General features: G+C 53.3%; 1 protein-coding gene and 3 non-coding genes across 4 annotated transcripts in view; 1 reads left to right on the top strand and 3 right to left on the bottom strand.

Moving 5' to 3' along the window:
• The window catches only part of LRRC75A (leucine rich repeat containing 75A), a 53,216-nt gene extending 33,781 nt beyond the window's left edge, over window positions 1-19,435 (top strand). The window contains exons 3-5 of the mRNA XM_070393724.1: window positions 11,300-11,415; window positions 13,845-18,254; window positions 18,569-19,435. Coding sequence (XP_070249825.1) covers window positions 11,300-11,415; window positions 13,845-14,385 — 657 coding nt within the window. The 3' untranslated portion in view covers window positions 14,386-18,254; window positions 18,569-19,435. The remainder of the gene's footprint in view (window positions 1-11,299; window positions 11,416-13,844; window positions 18,255-18,568) is intronic.
• LOC138995258 (small nucleolar RNA SNORD65) lies at window positions 16,297-16,369 on the bottom strand. The gene has a single exon (XR_011468578.1). It is a non-coding gene; the product is annotated as a small nucleolar RNA SNORD65 (small nucleolar RNA).
• Window positions 17,074-17,141, bottom strand: LOC138995224 (small nucleolar RNA SNORD49). The gene has a single exon (XR_011468554.1). It is a non-coding gene; the product is annotated as a small nucleolar RNA SNORD49 (small nucleolar RNA).
• Window positions 17,560-17,628, bottom strand: LOC138995226 (small nucleolar RNA SNORD49). The gene has a single exon (XR_011468556.1). It is a non-coding gene; the product is annotated as a small nucleolar RNA SNORD49 (small nucleolar RNA).
• Window positions 19,436-19,507: the final 72 nt, after the last annotated feature.

Genomic DNA, 19,507 nt, shown 5'->3' with positions numbered 1-19,507 from the left:
ACAGAGGAAGCAGGAAAAATGGCCTCAGAAGCAAGAAAAAGGCAAATCAGGGCATGGTCCTGTCTCCCGGCTGGGGCATTCCCAGGCTGCCGTCTGCCAGGTCTGTGGGATGGAGAAGCAGCCGGGCGCCTGGCCCGCAGGTCACCTCTCAGAGACTTTTGATCGGCCTGCCGCTCCCTGGTCTCCTGATCAGCCCCGTCTCACCCCCTGTTCATCTCTTCGCTTATTTTTTCATTTCACTCGCTAGTCTCCAAAATTATCTTTCCCCACGAGAACACAAACTCCACAAGGGGCAAGAGGCAGCTCTGCCCGTCACGGTCACGTCTGCACCAAGCAGAGCCGGCGGGAAGCAGGAGACCCTTCCCATTGTGAACTTTAAGAGAGATTCTCAGGGGGCGTGGCAGGATAGAGGAAAGGAAAGGGACACTGAGGCCCCAAAGACCAGCAGCAGGAAGTCATTGCCGGGCCGTGGTGGAAGCTGTGTTGTTGCTGAAGGCGGGATGAGAATGCCTCTTCCAGACCCGGGTGTGCTCACTGCTGCCTAACAAATCGCCCCGCGGCTTAGGGCTTACAACGCAGACATTGCTGTCCAGGCTCTGTGGGGCAGGCATCCTAGCAGCTCAGCTGCCTGGTCCTGGCTTAGAGTCTCGAGACACTGGCCAAGGCTGAGTATCTGGAGGCTTGACAGAGGTGGGCACCTGCCCCCAGGGTGGGGCATTGGTGGTGGTTGGCAGGAGGCCTGGGTGCCTTGCCGCGGGGCCTCTCCATAGGCGCCCCTGAGTGTCCCCACGGCATAGCAGTGGCTCCACCCAGAGCGGGCGGCCCAGGAGAAAGCGAGGCAGACGCACAGGACCCTTTATGACCTAGCTGCCATCACTACCATGTTCTGCTGATTGCCCAGGTCAGCCCTGAGACAGTGAGGACGGAGACCGGGCGAGGGCACAGGAGTCCAGAACCGCCAGGGCTGTCCTGGAGGCTGACGCAGGGAGGGAGTGAAAGAGAAACACCTGACCGCTCCTGCTGCCCCCTGACCTCTCCCACAGGCTCCTGTTCGTGTCATGCAGCTGGGAGCCCTGGGCCAGAGGGCTGGGTGATGCCCAGCCTTCAGAGCACACGGAAGGACAGAGAATGGACTGGGGAGAGGGAGCAAACAGGAAACCCAGCACAGGGTCTCCAGCTTGATATTTGATGAATGGATGAATTTATGAATGGACGTAGATGCCTTTGGGCATAACTCAGTGGGGAGCTCTGCGTGTTTGCCTGGGGGCAGCGTGTCCAGGTGGGTGTTGCTGTCTGCTGGAGCCATGGGGCCTTGTCCCAGCACTGGGGCTCTCAAGGGAGGCGGGGGTTCAGGAATACCCTGAATAGCGTTCCCTACAGGTCAGAATCCCTCAAACATTCTTCTCCAGGACCTCCAGCCCCCCACCCCCCTGCGGTGCCAACTCACCCCTGACTTGCCCCAGCCCCTCTTCCGTGGAGCTTCCAGTGTGGCTAGGACTCACCTGCAAGTACCTGAAGCCCACTCGGCTGCCTCAAGTTAAGGAGAGGATTTACCCTGACACCGAGGGGCCTTGTGGGGGCTAAAGGCAGCCAAGCTTGAAGGAGGGACTAGAACTACAAACAGTGCAGACTTCTCCCCTCTGCTACCTCCCAGACCCACCCACTCTTCCTTGGCTCTTTCCCTGGACACGAGGCCAAGCCCATGGCTTCTGATTCACACCTCTGTCCAGCACTGAGGAGTCAGGACCCAGGGAAAGGGCTGATTGGCTGGGCTCTGCCAGGGCCCGCTTCTGGGCCAATCAGCTGTAGCTTGGGCGTGGCATGTGGTTGCGGGAAGGGCTGCAGAGGTGCGCCCTGTAAAAAGAAAGTCTCCAGCCTGGGCGCTCAGGGTTCAGGGGTCTCTGATGTGCATAACATGTGCTGCTTATTGTCCGAGCCCCCAGGTTACACAGGGTGGGAGCTGCTCTGCACTTAGGTGCTTTTGACCCCCCCCCAAAAAAAACCCCAAAAAACCAACACGGCACTTTCTCCTTCTTTCCCTCCTCCCTCCCCTTCCATCCCTCCTTCCCCACCTCAAGCTCTGGCTCCACCTCTGGGGCAGTCCTGCTTTATCCCGTTCTCCGCTGGAGGGACGCCTGGAGGGGCTGTCGAAAAGCAGTGGAGTGAAGGGGAATTAGAGGGGGCTGCTTCAGTCTTTTCTGGGTGCAAATGAAGGAAACGCCTCTCCAGGAGGGCCTTGCGAAGCACAGGGCCTGCTGGCAGCTGGGAGCCCAGCTCAGAGCCTGTGAGGTCTGGAGGTCTGGGTCCCGACCCCATCTCACACATGGTGTGGCTTGCCAGTCTGTTCACCTTCTTGATGCCCCAGGGTCCTCATTTGCAAAGTGGAGATACTAGAAGCCCTGTTCCCTAGGACTGTTGTGAGTTACAGCGTTGTGATGAGTTCACGCAGGCAGTGCAGAGGCAATGCCTGGCATGCAGTGTTAGATGCTCAAGAAATGCTAGCTGTTGTTTCTTTAGTCCAGACAAGTTTGTTTAGTCCAGACTTCCGTGAGGACATAGCTTACGTTTGTCTCTAGTCGCCTAGTTAGGTGACTGTATCTGCTGTCCCCATTGGGTGGAACAGGAGCCTCTCCTCTGGTCTCCCAGGTCAGCAGCCAGTGCCTCGCCCTGCGCACAGCTGCCCCCTTGTGGCAGTGCCGCGCACTGGCGCTGCTTTGTCTCCTGTCTTCCTCCTATCAGGGCCCAGTTGTCCTGATTTTGGAAACCTTGGGAAGTGGTTGGAGGAGGAGCTGGAGCAGAGGAGCTTGGTTCTCAGCTTTGATTTTATAGAGAAAAAGAGCAAAATATCGGGGGGTTTTGTTCCACTTATTTATGCATTCACCGGTTGGTTCTCATATGTGCCCTGACCAGGGATCGAACCCACAACCTTGGTGTATGGGGATGATTCTCTAACCAACTCAGTTACCCAAACAGGGCCAGTTCTCAGCTTTGGAGCAGGCATTGGGGAGACTGGCAACATTCTGTCCTGGGGTCCAGGAGAGATGCTGGGCAGACCACCAGCTCTCACCCACTGGTCCTTCTTGCCTGAAACAGTGCTCTCCACCTCGGCAGCACATGGGGATCACCTGGGGAGCTTTTAAAAACCCCGCAACTGAACTGCTCACCCGTTGCTGGGGGCTGCCCTGGTGACCCCAGGGTATGAGAGTCCTCGGTAAAGAACTGCGGCTCTCAAGCACCATATCCGTTGTCCCCTCCCTTCTCCCTTTGGCCCCCAAGTTGGCCTTCACCATGCCAGCCCCTCCTGGAGCCTTTGCTGGCCAAAGCCTCCTCCCCGACCTTCTCCTGGTGCCCATGGCTCCCCTCTTGCTTCTCTGACTGGCCTTCTCCGTCCCTGCGTGTCCAGTACGTCTCTGCCCCTTTGATGCTGCAGCTGTTCCCCCTGCCTTCCCCTCGGCTCATTTCCTGGCCAGGGGCTTTCATCAGATGCTGATGGACATGTCTAGCCTGGACCTGTCTTGGGCCCAGCCCCCTAAGTTCATCACATCTCCCAGCGGGAAACGAGCCCCGCATTCCCGTCCTGCTTTTCACCTGGTTCTTATCCAGAGCCTCTTGCCTTCTACCACGGTCCCAAGGCCAAAGCCAAGACCCCTCCTCTCCCTCCCTGCCCATCCCCTCCATCCTGTGCATGGTCAGTCGAGTGTGGTGGCCTCTGTCGCTTTCAGCCATTTCCATGGGCCCAGCAGGGGTGCCCCAAACCACACATATGCAGATGGGCCTGGCCCTGAGTCACCCTGTCTGCCTCCAGTCCACCCCTTTCTCCGTCCCCCGTCCGAGGGACAGTCCTAGAATGCGAATGTGGTACCGTCTGCCACTGCAGGGATTCCTCTGGTCCCGTGGTGGAGCCCTGCCTGCTGCAGCACCATTATTTCCCAACACACACCCTATGTCCAGACTCAGCAAGAAACAAAGTCTAGGAACCTAGGGGTTGTGAATGCATTTGCCCGGAGTGACAGGTGACATCTGTTCCTCTCACAGGCAGCCTTAGGCACTCGGAAGAGGTGAGGGTTTGGAGAACCAGCGACCAGAGGTTTCCTTTAAACCAGTTTCATTCTGCCTCAGGCCTGCCTCCGTCTGCTGATTCCTGTACACATGTTCATCTCTTCGGACACTCAGCTCCCCTCTTCCAACTCCTCTGTCTCTTGTCTCCCTCCCTCAGAGTCTCCTTCTCTTGCCTTTTCATCAGCCTTGGCCCTGTGAGCCTCAGTTTCCTCCTCTGTAAAATGGGGATAATGAAAGCGTTTACTACACCAGGGTGTTGTGGGAATTCCATCAAGCCCTAGCGCAGTGGTTCTCAACCTTCCTAATGCCGCGACCCTTTAATACAGTTCCTCATGTTGTGGTGACCCCCAGCCATAAAATTATTTTCGTTGCTACTTCATAACTGTAATTTTGCTACTGTTATGAATTGTCATGTAAATATCTGATATGCAGGATGTATTTTCATTGTTACAAATTGAACATAATTAAAGCATAGTGATTAATTACAAAAACAATATATAATTATATATGTTTCCCAATGGTCTTAGGCGACCCCTGTGAAAGGATCGTTTGACCCCCAGAGGGGTCGCGACCCACAGGTTGAGAACCGAGGTTGCAGACAACAGTGGCTTGGGCCAAGGTGGTAGCCACGGAAGTGGCAAGAAATCAGGCTCCAGATTGTCACCTGTCCCCACGCCTGTAACACCCTCCACACCCCCAAGCCCTGGACAAGTGTTGTCACTAATTCATCTGCTCTTAAAAGCCAGCTCAGAGAGGAGAGAGACCAAGATGGCGGCGTAGGTAAACACCGGAGACCGCTGCCGCAAACAACCATTTCAAAAATACAACTAAAAGACGGAACGGACATCACCCAGAACCACAGGAAGGCTGGCTGAAGAGAGACTCTACAACTAGAAGGAAAGAGAACAGCAAACCGAGGCTCAGAGGAGGCGCAGTGTGGAAAATACAAAGGTACCGAGGTGCGCGCGAAAGCAGGCTGGTGGCTGAGGGCGCGGTTGTCGTTTTCGGTCAGGAGTGAGTCTCAGACTCTGGGCTCCAGATCCGGGCGAGTCTCTAGGGACCCAGACTCAAACGGGAGAAGCGGGACTGTCTGGCTATGGCCCCTCCGAGGTTTGCAGCTGTTGTGGGGACAGAGAGGCAGAGCCCCTGGGGACGGACTGAGAGTGGCCATAACGGCTCCCTCCCCCCGCCCTGTTGAGCCCGCCCCGCCCAGGCCCTGCGCACAGCCATTTGCCAATTGCCTCAGGCAAAGGCTGGATTAGCGCCTCCCCAGAAGACAGACGTTTTCCGCTCAGCTGATTCCTACAGCCAGTCGGCCTGGTGGTCAAATCCCTCTAGTGTTAACTACAACAATTAAGGCTTGGCTAGAACAAGACTGTGCACAGAGACCACAAGGGGGTGCACCAAGAAAGCATAAAAGATGCGGAGACAAAAAAACATGACAGAAATGGAGGATATGGAGCTAAGAATCGCAATTTTGAGGGCTTGCCATAAATTTGTGCAGAGCCTCACGAAAACTAATGAGACCCTCGATGCTACGATAAAGAAATTAGAAAGTAAGCATACACGGACTGAAATAAAGAATATTATACCAAATAGCAGACCAGAGGAGCATAAGAATCAAACCAAAGATTTGACAAAAAACACCCAACTGGAAAAGCAAAATGAAAAAAGAATCCGAAAGTGTGAAGATAGTGTAAGGAGCCTCTGGGACAGTTTCAAGCGTACCAACATCAGAATAACAGGGGTGCCAGAAGATGAAAGACAGCAAGATATTGAAAACCTATTTCAAGAAATAATGGCAGAAAACTTCCCCCACCTGGTGAAAGAAATGGACTTACAGGTCCAAGAAGCGCAGAGAACCCCAAACAAAAGGAATCCAAAGAGGACCACACCAAGACACATCATCATTAAAATGCCAAGAGCAAAAGACAAAGAGAGAATCTTAAAAGCAGCAAGAGAAAGAGAATCAATTACCTACAAGGGAGTGCCCATACGACTGTCAGCTGATTTCTCAACAGAAACTTTGCAGGCCAGAAGGGAATGGCAAGAAATATTCAAAGTACTGAATACCAAGAACCTACAACCAAGATTACTTTATCCAGCAAAGCTATCATTCAGAATTGAAGGTCAGATAAAGAGCTTCACAGATAAGGAAAAGCTAAAGGACTTCATCACCACTAAACCAGTACTATACGAAATGCTGAAAGGTTTCCTTTAAGAAGAGGAAGAAGAAAAAGGTAAAGATACAAATTGTGAACAACAAACATGCATCTATCAACAAGTGAATCTAAGAATCAAGTGAATAAATAATCTGATGTACAGAATGAACTGGTGATTACAATGAATCAGGGACATAGAAGGGGAATGGACTGACTATTCTTGGGGGGGAGGGGGAAGGGGAATGGGAGATGCAGGAAGAGAATGGACAAAAATCGTGCACCTATGGATGAGGTCAGTGGGTGGGGAGTTACGGCGGAGGGTGGGGCGGGAACTGGGAGAAGGGGAGTTATGGGAAAAAAAGAGGAACAAATGTAATAATCTGAACAATAAAGATTTAATTAAAAAAAAAAAAAAAAAGCCAGCTCAGAGAGGAAACCAAGATGGCGGCATAGGTAAACACCAGAGTTTGCTGCCTCGCACAACCACTTCAAAAATACAACTAAAAGACGGAACGGACGTCACCCAGAACCACAGGAAGGCTGGCTGAGGGGAAATTCTTCAACTAGAAGGAAGGAGAACAGCGTGCCGAGACTCAGAGGAGGCGCAGTGCGGAAAATACAAAGGTGCGGAGGTACGCGCGGAGCGGTCTGGTGGCTGAGGGTGTAGTTGTCGTTTTCAATCGGGAGGGAGTCTCAGACTCTGAGCTCCAGTTCTGGGCGAGTCTCTAGGGACCCAGACTCAAAACGGGAGAAGCGGGACTGTCTGGCATCGGTCGGAACACGAGGGCAGCTTTCTCTCCGAGGTTTGCAGTGGTTGCTGGGGTTCTGAGAGGCAGAGCCTCTGGGGACGGGACTGAGAGCAGCCATAACTGCTCGCTCCGCCCGCCCTGTTGATCCTGTGCGACCCGCCCCGCCCAAGCCCTGCACAGAGCCATTTGCCAGATAGCCTCAGGCAAAGGCCAGATTAGCACCTCCCCAGAGGACAGAAGTTTTCCCACTGCAGACACAGCTGATTCTCACAGCCAGTTGGCCTGGAAGTCAAATCCCCCTAGTATTAACTACAACAATCAAGGCTTAACTACAACAAGACTGCGCACAAAGACCACTAGGTGGTGCACCAAGAAAGCATAAAAAATGCGGAGACAAAGAAACAGGACAAAATTGTCAATGGAGGATATTGAGTTCAGAACCACACTTTTAAGGTCCCTCAAGAACTGTCTAGAAGCCGCCGATAAACTTATTGAGATCTACAAGAAATCTAATGAGACCCTCGATGTTGTGATAAATAAGCAACTAGAAATTAAGCATACACAGACTGAAATAAAGAATATTATACAGACTCCCAACAGCAGTCCAGAAGAGCACAAGAATCAAGTCAAAGATTTGAAATGCGAAGAAGGAAAAAACAACCAACCGGAAAAGCAAAATGAAAAAAGAATCCGAAAATACGAAGATAGTGTAAGGAGCCTCTGGGACAGCTTCAAGCGTACCAACATCAGAATTATAGGGGTGCCAGAAGATGAGAGAGGGCAAGATATTGAAAACCTATTTGAAGAAATAATGACAGAAAACTTCCCCTTCCTGGTGAAAGAAATGGATTTACAACTCCAGGAAGCGCAGGTCAAGGGATTTTCCCAAGTCACATAGGAGATGACAAAGCAAGGATTTGAATCCACAGTTTGGTGCCAAGTCCATTCTCTTAATGACTCAATGTGCTGCTCCTCAGTTAGCAGAGTGAGGATGATCTATACTAACAAAAGGAATCCAAACAAAAGGAATCCAAAGAGGACCACACCAAGATACATCATCATTAAAATGCCAAGAGCAAAAGACAAAGAGAGAATCTTAAAAGCAGCAAGAGAAAGAAACTCAGTTACCTACAAGGGAATACCCATACAACTGTCAGCTGATTTCTCAACAGAAACTTTGCAGGCCAGAAGGGAGTGGCAAGAAATGTTCAAAGTGATGAATGCCAAGAACCTACAACCAAGATTACTTTATCCAGCAAAGCTATCATTCAGAATTGAAGGTCAGATAAAGAGCTTCACAGATAAGGAAAAGCTAAAGGAGTTCATCACCACCAAACCAGTATTATATGAAATGCTGAAAGGTATCCTTTAAGAAGAGGAAGAAGAAGAAAAAGGTAAAGATACAAATTATGAACAACAAATATGCATCTATCAACAAGCGAATCTAAGAATCAAGTGAATAAATAATCTGATGTACAGAATGAACTGTTGATTATATTAGAATCAGGGACATAGAAAGGGAATGGACTGACTATTCTTTTTTTTTTTTTTTAAATATATTTTATTGATTTTTTACAGAGAGGAAGGGAGAGAGATAGAGAAAGTTAGAAACATCGATGACATCAATCAGCTGCCTCCTGCACATCTCCCACTGGGGATGTGCCTGCAACCCAGGCACATGCCCTTGACCGGAATCGAACCCTGGACCCTTCAGTCTGCAGACCGACGCTCCATCCACTGAGCCAAACCGGTTTCAGCTGGACTGACTATTCTTGGGGGGGAAAAGGGTGTGGGAGCTGCGGGAAGAGACTGGACAAAAATCGTGCACCTATGGATGAGGACAGTGGGTGGCGAGTGAGGACGGAGGGTGGGGTGGGAATTGGAAGGAAGGGAGTTATGGGGGGGGCGGGGCGGGAAGAGGAACAAATGTAATAATCTGAACAATAAAGATTTAATTTAAAAAAAAAAAAAAGCCAGCTCAAATCTGAGTCTGGGCAGAAGTACCCTTCCTTCTTTACCCTGCCGAAGTTCTGTGTGTTTGTGCCAATTTTACAATACAGCACAGTATACAGCATCAACTTTTTTTATTTTTTTGTTAATCCAAACCAAAGGATATTTTTTCCATTGGTTTTTAGAGAGAGTAGAAGGGAGGGAGGAGGAAGAGGGAGAGAAACATCCATGTGAGAGACAGACACATCGATTGGTTGCCTCCTGCACGCTCCCCAACCGGAGCCGGGGATTAAACCTGCAACCCATGTATGTGCCCCTGACAGGGAATCAAACCTGTGACCCTTCAGTCTGAGAGTTGACGCTCTAACTACGGAGCAACCGGCCAGGGTTACCCCACAGTATTGATTCAGCGAGCATTCCTGGAGAGCATACTTGTGCCCAGCTACATTCAGAGCACTTTACACGTAGGAACTCATTTCATCCCCTGTGAGGTTGGTACTGTTATCCCTGTACAGGTGAGGATCAGAGGCACAGAGGTCAAGGGATTTTCCCAAGTCACATAGGAGATGACAAAGCAAGGATTTGAATCCACAGTTTGGTGCCAAGTCCATTCTCTTAATGACTCAATGTGCTGCTCCTCAGTTAGCAGAGTGAGGATCATCTATACTAATAAAAGAGTAATATGCTAATTAGGGTGGACGTCTTCCAGATGTCCATCCGGACAAAGCCACAGCGGCTGCAAGGCCCAGGGCTCAGGCCTTGCAGCTGCCACGTCCAGCATTGGCAACAGCAGCAGGGTGATGGGGTTGGTGCCTTCCCCTGATCAGCCCGGTTGTTTCCCACAGAGGGAGGCCTAAGCTGTCAGTAGAAAATCCCCTGAGGGCTCCCGGACTGTGAGAGGGGACAGGCTGGGCTGAGGGACGCCCCCGCCCCCTCCAGTGCACGAGTTTTCGTGCACCAGGCCCCTAGTAATGATAATAAGAACCAAGCTGGCTTTTACCGAGGGCTCACTCTGCCAGATGTGCTCCTGAGCCCTGGACCTGGGTTACCAGCTACACCTCCCCACACCCACATTGCTGTCACAGGTGGGTCTCATCCCAGCCCTGGCACGCTGGCCCTGGGTCGCCTGGTGGGAGCACACACTCTCGGCCACTCTCCCAGGGCTCAGTGACTGTTGATTTGACATCCCTTGGGATGGAGTTGGAGTCTCTCTGCTGCCACCTTTAACCCAGGGCATTCGTGTGCTAGGGCTGCCATGAAAAAACACCACTTAAACCACAGGAACTTACTTCTCCCAGTTCTGGAGGCCAGAAGTCCAAGTTCAAGGTGTCTTCAGATTCACTCCCTCTGAGGCCTCTCTCCGTGGCTTGCAGACGGCCATCGTTACAAGGTCTCCCCTCAGCACATGTCTGCGTCCTAATCTCTTATGAGGACACCAGCCACTGGATTAGGGCCCCTACAGGCCTCATTTTCCCTTAATTACTCTTTAGGGGGCCTATCTCCAAATGCAGTCACATTCTGGGGCATTAAAAATGGGGGGGGGGGCGGTGTCAACCAGTGTGGCTCAGTTGGCTGAGCATCGTCCTGTGCACCAGGAGATTGATGGTTCGATTCTCAGTCAGAGCACATACCTGGGTTGTGGGCTTGATCCCCAGGTGGAGGCATGTAGGAGGCAGCCGATAAATGGTTCTCTCTCATCATTGATGTTTCTATCTCTCTCCCTCTCTTTCCTCTCTGAAATCAATAAAAACATATTTTTTAAAAAAAAGAATTTTGGACACAATTCCGATCATAACCCCAGGGTCTCAAACTCAAATGCTGATGGGCCAGACAGGTAACAGATCAATGAATTGGGCTGCGAAAGACGTGGCTCCTTCGTTCTTTTATTTTCCCGCTTTGGACCTGGATAAGAGACATGGTGACAACGTCTCACTCTCCTCTGTCCCGTGTGAAATACAGAGCAAGGGCGTTTGTTCATGGCTGCGTCCTCAGCTCTGAGGACAAGTGTCTGGCACCAGGTGCTTGGTAAGTATTTGTTGAACCAGTGAACAAGCAGAATGGCCCTGAGTGTAGGGGAGCGGCCGGGACCACAGAGAGTCCTGCTAAGGGATCAGCTGGCAACTCACCCCAATGAGTTGTCAGATCACCTGGAATCCCGACTTTTATATAAAGCTCCAGTTTTTCAATCATAGCAACTAATTCGCAAAAACTGAAACCATCATGCAGATCATTTTAACCACTGCTGTCTGCGAAGGGCACCCACCTTGAGCCAGAGGGTCGGCGCCCCAGCTCAGCCTGGGTGCCATGCTTTCTGCAGGGACAGGAAGCTGGAGGTGGGGGTCGGGCTCTCACACACACACCCTGTGGTTGCCTCTGCAGGAGGGCGATGCACTAGGCGCCATGGAGAAGCTGTGCCGGCAGCTGACATACCATCTCAGCCCCCACTCCCAGTGGAGGCGGCACCGGGGGCTGGTGAAGAGGAAGCCACAGGCCTGGTGAGTCATGGTCACCTGAGGTGGGTCTGCCCGCCCCCCTGCCCAGGCTCCTTCTACAAGGGCAGCCCAAAGACGGTCTGTGTCAGACTGGGTGTGTGACATGACACAGCATCCCTCCCAGGGGAGCGGGGTGAAGGGAAGAGCTGGAAGGCTGCCCGGAGCTGGTGAGCATGAGAGAATTCAGTGGTGGGCATTCCAGGTGGCAGGAGCCATGAGAGGCCCTGGAGGCAGGGCCCTGGTCTGTGGGGTGGGCGCTGGGGATGTGGGCCCATCCCAATGGATGGGTGGGGAGGGGGACATGAGTTTCTAATTCCTGGTGCAGTGAACGTGGGCACGTGCACTCACTGAACCCCAGTGCCTCCTGGTTATCCTCTCGGGAGGCCCAGACCCCAGCACATCCCTGGTTCACGCAGCAGTGAGAACCCTCATATGCTTTGTGGCCCCTGAGACTGGGGAGAGGAGGTCACATGGGACACAGAACCTGTGGCCATGGCAGGAAGCGGATGCAAGGGATCCTGGAAGGAAGACTTCCTGGGGGAGGACATGAGCATTCCCGAGGCTGCTGTGGGCTCACCCTCCAGTCCTGCAGCTGGGGGAGGAAGGCCTGCCCCTCCCTGAGAAGAGAGGGGCTCCTTTCCCTTCCAGACAACCCCACCCCCAAGCGGGGAGAGGAGGTGGGTCCTGGGGAGACCTTCCCAAGGGGAGGAAGTGAGGCTCCCACTGGCTGAGGGCAGGGGCCATATACGCAGACAGAGCAGGACGGGAGAACCCCTGGGACCTGGAATGCCAGGAGGACACTTGGTGAGCTAGTTGTTCAGATTTGAAAAGCTGGCAGTGTGAGCTCTGTTGGAATCCAGGGGCCTCTTCTACTGTCTCCCCCCACACACATGCGTGCTCAGTCCATTCTTCTTTCAGCTCTGCTCCTCCAAGGCGGCTTCTGGTCACACTGAGTGAAATGCAAGCAGGGCCTTATGTGATGGGTCCCCAGCCCCTCTCTCCCTCCCATTCTCCTGTGCTCCCTGCCACACTCTCCTTCTTGCTGGTTCAGACACACCAAGCTCTTTCCAACCTCAGGGCCTTTGCACTGCACTCCCTCTGCTGAAACTCACCAACCCTCCCGATGGCCTGCTTTCTCCTTGCTCGTCAGCTCAAATGTTACCTCCTCAAAACAACCTTCCTGAGTAGCCATGCCCACCCCCCCAGGCTACTCTCTCACTTGACTCTCAGGTTGTCTTGTTTGTTGTCCAGCCGCTCTCCGGCAGAGTAAAAACGGGAGTCTTGTCCATCTTGTTCACCACTATGGCCTTGGTGCCTAGGGCAGTGCCTGGCACCTAGTAGCTTAACAAACACTTGAAGGACTGACCAAGGTAGGGGCTATTACTGTTGCCGTTTGGCCACGATCAGCCGGCTGAGAAGTGGCAGGGCCAGATTCACACCCCAGGCTCAGGCTGTTAACCACCCACTTCCCATTTCCCTGCTGTCATAGGCCTGCTTTATTAACAGTAATGAGAATTACAGCCAACACTAAATCACCCTAAACAAGTGCCGGCAGTGTTCCTGGCCCTTAGATGTCATGCCTGGAGAGCTTCACCTTCAAACTACCGGGGGCTCGGCAAGATGAGCACACTGAGGTGGCCTTTCAGCTTCAGGAGGTCCCGAGCATAGAGGATAGGGGTTCGCCTGCTCAGGCTCCTGCTACTAATGTGTGCAGGCTGTTAACACCACCCCCTCTCTTCCCCCCCCCCCCACCCCCCCTGCCACACATACACACACACACACTCTCCTGAGGCACCTGGAAATGGGGAGCTGTGGCCAGAGCAAGGAGCAGGGGAAGAAAGAGCAATGGCAGAAGGCAGGGAGTGGAGAGCACTCGGCCACCAGGGTCAGCAGCTCCCACCGGGCTGGCAGCCCGTCTGTCTTGCGGGGATCTCCCTAAGGATCCCCATCTGGTGGGGAAGACGGCCTTAACACAGGAAGTGCTCAGGTGATGAATAATGTCAGCAGCAAGTATTTATTCATCACCCAAACAAGGCCCTGTTTTAAATGCTTTGCATTTATTATCTTCACATAACAACCCTGTAGCACTCAACTAGCTCCATTTTTTCCAGAAAATAACTGAGGAGCAGAAAGGTTAAGGACCTAATAAGTAAAGGTCACACTGAGTAGGAAGGAGGTAAGATGCAAACCCAGGCACTGTGGCTGGAGTGTACCCTTAGTCACTGCAGAAGCACGTGGTGGGCTTTCCCTTGTGGTCCCTCGGCTCTGGCCAGCGGGGCCCAGCCAGGCCGAGATTCGGGGTAGTGCCGGGGACTAGGGTCTGTTCCCTCCCATCCCTGGAGCAGAGGCTGGCTCTGTGGTGCCGTCACTGCAGCCCTGGGAGAGAGCCCGGCCCCATTACCTGAACCCTGCTTGTCCCTTCTCCCCTTCAGCCTCAAGGCTGTCCTGGCTGGAAGCCCTCTGGACAACACGGTAGACCTGTCGGGCATCCCGCTGACCTCGCGTGACCTGGAGCGGGTGAGCAGCTACCTGCAGCGCTGCGGGGAGCAGGTGGACAGTGTGGAGCTGGGCTTCACGGGCCTCACGGATGACATGGTCCTCCAGCTGTTGCCGGCACTCAGCACGCTGCCCCGCCTCACCACGCTGGCCCTCAACGGCAACCGGCTGACCCGAGCGCTGCTGCGTGACCTCACCGACACCCTCAAGGACCCCAGCAAGTTTCCCAATGTCACGTGGATTGATCTGGGCAACAACGTGGACATCTTCTCCTTGCCCCAGCCCTTCCTGCTCAGCCTGCGCAAGCGCTCCCCGAAGCAGGGCCACCTCCCCACCATCTTGGAGCTGGGCGAGAGCCCAGGCTGTGTAGAGGAGGCTTGGGATGGAACAGTGGACCAGGAGGACCCTGCAGGGGACTGTGTGGCCCCCCCCAAAGACCTCGAGGGCAGGGAAACTGCAGGTCCAGCGCAGACGTGACATGGAAGTGGGGCCTCACCAGGTAGTCCTTGTGGGGTATGATGGCTGAGGCAGAGTCACTACCCGAGCAGCCCCCATGGGAAGCCAGATCACAGAACCTGGGAAAAGGTAACACTTCTCACGGGTCCATCGTACCCCTCGTCCATCTCCGTTCTCTTTGGCTCCTGAGAAGTCATCCCTGGCTCAGGAGTCAGCCCTTAGCCTCCCCACTTACAGGTTGGGGTGCTGGAAGCGTGAGCTGTGAGTGTAGTTGGGGCCTACATCCAACCCGGGACTTTCCAATTTTACTTCACAGTTGTCCTGTTCAGGGCAGCACACCCCAGCCAGATGCTAAATGTGCGCAAGGCAGGTTGGCATCTCGGTACCCCATCTCCTGAGTGGCCCTCGGGTGGTAGGGAGCTCCGAGCAGTCGCCCTTGGGACTGCAGGCTGCCTGCCTCCTCCTTGTGAACCCCTGGGCTCCTTTTAACTGACTTCCAGTCTCAGCCCTTAACCCCATGATTCCAGAGGCCTGGCCATGGAACCAGCCACCAGCCTTCAGTGTAGAACATTCTAAGGTATCGGGAGCAGATGGAAGAGCCCACTGAGAAACCCCACACCGCACTCCCCTCCCCCCCGCCCCCCCCCCAAAGACAGACTTTACCATGGGTGGTTCCAGTGTTGCCAGTAAGGACCCTTTTCCAGTACTGTCTCTGAATATAGTCCTTAACTCAGCACATTCCCAAAAACTATCATGGAAGGCTCTTTTCAAACACCCAGGACAGGAACACAGATCTGGTCCCTCCAAAGACAACCTTGATAGGGAAACCGAGGTTCCCCAAAGCAAGTTCCCATCCACCCTTTTAACCAAGGCCCACCAAGCTTTTTAAAACAGCAAATCCTGGCAACCAATCTTGAGCCAGAGAAAAGTCAAAGTCATTTCAGGTGCCTGATTACCTCAGGCCATCAGAGGACTAGCAAGTGCAGCCCCACAAGCTAGTAGGCAAAACTCCAACCCAGGAAGACAAGATGGGGGCAGGCACAGTGCACTTTAGGAGATACTAGGAGGGCCAGGCAAAGGACAGCGCCCAAGGAACTAGGGACTGGACTAAGTGTATGGATGCTTAGATGCTCTGGACATTTAGCCTCCAAGACAAGAGAACAGCTTAGACCACAGGGAAGTTGACAAGTACTTGGACTGCTAATATTTCCCAGCAGTGACCAAGTTTAACTTTCTTCAAATACACATTTTAAGAACCAATACCAAAGACCATCCTTTATTGTTTATGGTAATTGCATGGATATTAATTTCAGGAGGAAGTTTCCAGCTTAAAGAACTTGGACCCTTGCCTAATATAATACTAAATTGTACATAAGCTCCTTTTGAGCTAGGGACAATACTAGAAAACTCATGAATGTAATGACACCAAAGTGCTTGTCCTACAAAAAGGTGGTCAAAATCCATTTCTTGGCCCTCATTGGTAAGACTGGCCTCTGATACTTAGCACAAAGTGAGACTTTTTTTTTTAATGTATTTTTTATTATTTCAGAGAGGAAGGGAGAGAGAGAAACATTGATGAGAATCATTGATCAGCTGCCTCCTGCACACTCACCCCCCTCCCCACTGGGAATTCAAGCCTGCAAGCTGGGCATGTGCCCTTGACTGGAATTGAACCTGGGACCCTTCAGTCCACAGGCTGATGCTCTGTCCATTGAGCCAAGCCAGTGGGGCAAGGTGAGACTTTCTACACCAAATGCTGAAGCCTAGGTTTCCGTCTTGAGTCCAAATTGATGGTGACTACTGGTCCTTGGAACTTCAAGTTCTGCCCCTGCTGCAGCATGGCTGACCATCCACTGGAAAAACAGCCTGCAAGGAACTAAGTATCAGTCACACTTCCTACTCCAAACAGCTGTCATGCACAGCATAGGATATCCTCAGAAAACCGTAAGTTCACCACCACACAATCTGCCGGTAATTCCAGCTATTTTGGGTCATTTCATCATTTGATATCCTTTTCTGCAAGTTCATGCAAACAAAACTAGCTGCTCATTCATTGACCATGGGGGCAGTCATTGCCCAGATGGAATCTTACCTGTCCCCAGGGTAAGCTGCTGCCGCTGCCACCATCACCACCACCATCACCAGCTTTGGCCTGCACTGGTCACCATTCTTCAGCACTCAGAGCCTGGGGGGACGAACACCACACCCACAGTCAGCAGATGCAGTTCTGATCACAAGTCTCAACTACAAACTTAAGTCCCAGTTAACAGTCCTTAAGAGTAAGTCCTATTTGGCTTCTTGGGCATTGTAAGCGCCACTTACTCAGTATTTTAAACATTACAAACCTAAGGCTATCATTTTGTAGAATGAAGAACATCACATGTTAGAGCAGGAAGGCAATTTTCTCAGGATTATACATCCATAAAGTGAAAAAAGAACTCCAGGGTATGCTCTGCACTCTGCTCCACTGCCAATATCTGACCTAGTACGACTTCACCTGACTCGACTGCCAGCTAAGCCTACTCACCCACTCACCTCTCCACAGACCACAGGCTTACCTCGTTGCAGGCCAATGCTCCTCACTGCAGTCCTCGGCTCTTGCCAGTTCATTCATATGCAACCTGGGTGAATGTAGAAAGTAAGGGTCACAGCGCAGACCAACCTACCCCTGGGCACCAGCCACCTGAGCCCCGAGCCCTTGTTGACTGCAGTCAGCCAGGAATTATCATCAGTTATCGCTTCTGACGGCACTTCCTATGGGTGATTTCATCAGAGCAGTCAAGCTCACCGTTCCCAGTCCTGCTCCAGGCACCACCTGGATTAACTAACGTTGACCAAACCAGGAGACATTTTAATGGAGTTTGTCTATGCGTACAGCTATGATTTTAGTTCTGGTTAGGCCCTATGTAACCGTTAGGGGCAACGATGTCCTAGCCACTGCAATTACACAATGAGGTAGTGCATCATGAACACGTAAAACTACAACTGTACAACGTCAAGGCAACTTCAGGGCATTTAAGGAAAGACACCCACGTTCCATACTAAACCCCGGTAGCCTAGGCCTTACCGCAGGGCGCAGCGCCGCTCCGTCCGCGGCCCTCTTCGGTGGGTCCGCTGTCGGAAAAGGAAGGACATGCATTTAGGGCGGATTCTGCTCGTTAACTGCGACCAAACTACCGAGGCCTCAGCGACTGCGGTCAGATCGTGTGAAATCGTCAGTTATCGCATCTGACGGCACTTCCTAGGATCAGTATCATCAGGACAGTCGACCAAGTCTCCATGCGCCCATTACTCGCCACCCACGTGTCAGCGCCCCTGGGTGCAGGGCCCCGCTTACCCAGTTCTCTCGGGTTGGCTCACTCCCAACGGCGAGCCCAGGCCCAGGGGCCCCGGCCTTCGGCGACCTCGGGCTCCGGGGGGCGGCGGGCCTGCGGGACAAGAATGCGCCCGGCTGCGTGGCGCGGCCCCGCCAGGCTCCAGTCCCCGCCACGGCGCCCGCCCCAGGCCCACGTGGGCGGCCGCCCGTCGCCTCGGGTTAAGCTCCCCGGAAACATCTCCGAAACACGACGAAGGCACTGGCTGCTTGTCCTGCCACCGGCCACCAGCCACCGGCCACCGGCGCCAGACGCAGAGCAAACACGCGCCGCAGCCGCCACGGAGAAAAGGCAGCTCGTGCCGCGGCCCAGGCCCTTAAGGAGCTGGGACGTTCCACTCCACACAGGGCGGGGGTGACGCCGGCAAGACCGGGACCTTCCGCCTGTTCTACACGGGCTCGGCCCACCCGGCTTCCCCCGCCCTGCAGAGCTGTGGTCCCTCCCACGGCCGCCGGAATTCTGGGCCGGCGGCACCGGGCGGTCGGGCCTGCGCGCGGGGGGCCAGACGGAGGGAGGGTAAGGGGGGGACCGGGGCGGCGCGCCGGGGGGCCAGAGGGGCGGGGTAAGGGGGGGCCGGGGCGGCGCGCGGGGGAGGGCGGGCGGTGGAGAAAGGGGGCTGGGGCGGCGTGCAGGGGAGGGGCCGGGGCGGCGCGCGGGGGGGCCAGAGGGCCGGGGTAAGGGGGGGCCGGGGCGGCGCGCAGGGGAGGGGCCGGGGGGAAGCGGGCTGGGGCGACGCACAGGAGTGGGCGGCCGGGGCGCGGGGCCGCCTGGAGGTCCCGCCCCTGCCCCCGCTTTGCAGCGTGACCTTGAGCAACGGACTCATCTTTGAGGTTCCGCCTGCTCGTCAGGAAAATGGAGAAGCCGGGCCACACCACGTTGTGCTGACGATCACATGAGATCCCGCACCTGAGACCTGCAGAGCCTGGCAGGGAGCAGCGACCTGATTCTAAGAAACGTTGCCAGTCGCGCGCTCCCCGCAACTATTTCGGCGGAGCCCCGCACCGTGCGCTCCTTAGAATGACCTCAGAGGAGCGAGCTGCCATCCTCCCCCGCTCCTTTCCTGACCTCCTTGCCCCCTTCTCAGCAATGGAAACCTCGGCCTGTCCGCAAGTGAACAAACTCAGGTCTTCCTTTCACTTAAAAATGAATATGCAATCGTGCATACACATTATAAAACACCCATTCCCCCAAGGGAGAGCATTTCATTTTTATTTTTAAAAATATATTTGTTATTGATTTCAGAAAGGAAGGGAGAGGGAGAGAGATGGAAACATCAATGATGAGAATCATTGCTCACTGCCTCCTGCATGCTCCCTACTGGGGATTGAGCCCTTGACCTCCTGGTTCCTAAGTCGGTGCCCAACCACTGAGCCACACCAGGCGCAGGAGAGCAATTCATTTTACTGGAGTAAATTGGAAAGGCTATATGAGGGTGTCCCAAAACAATGTATGCACACTTTGACAGCTGGTAGCTCAATTTTGAAAGTGAAATGTATTTTAATAAACACTGCCTTTATAATTATTCAGAGTGTGTGTATACAGTTGGGGGGAATATCACAATTTGTATACATTTGTGTATATAAATGTGTATACATTTTAGGGGGGACACCCTATATAGTGAGATAACTCTTGAGCTGATCTTAGAAATAAGTGTAATATCTTATTGGAGGGAGGGGATTTTTTTTTTAAATTAAATCTTTATTGTTAAAAGTATTACATATGTCCCCTTTTTCCCCCCATCGACCCCTTCCAGCCCCCTCCCATACCAG

The sequence above is a fragment of the Myotis yumanensis genome, unplaced genomic scaffold (genome assembly GCF_028538775.1).
Source record: "Myotis yumanensis isolate MYYU_CA2020_CCGP unplaced genomic scaffold, mMyoYum1.0.hap1 SCAF_16, whole genome shotgun sequence".
Taxonomy (NCBI): Eukaryota; Metazoa; Chordata; class Mammalia; order Chiroptera; family Vespertilionidae; genus Myotis; species Myotis yumanensis.
This window is presented reverse-complemented; position numbering and strand designations above follow the sequence as displayed.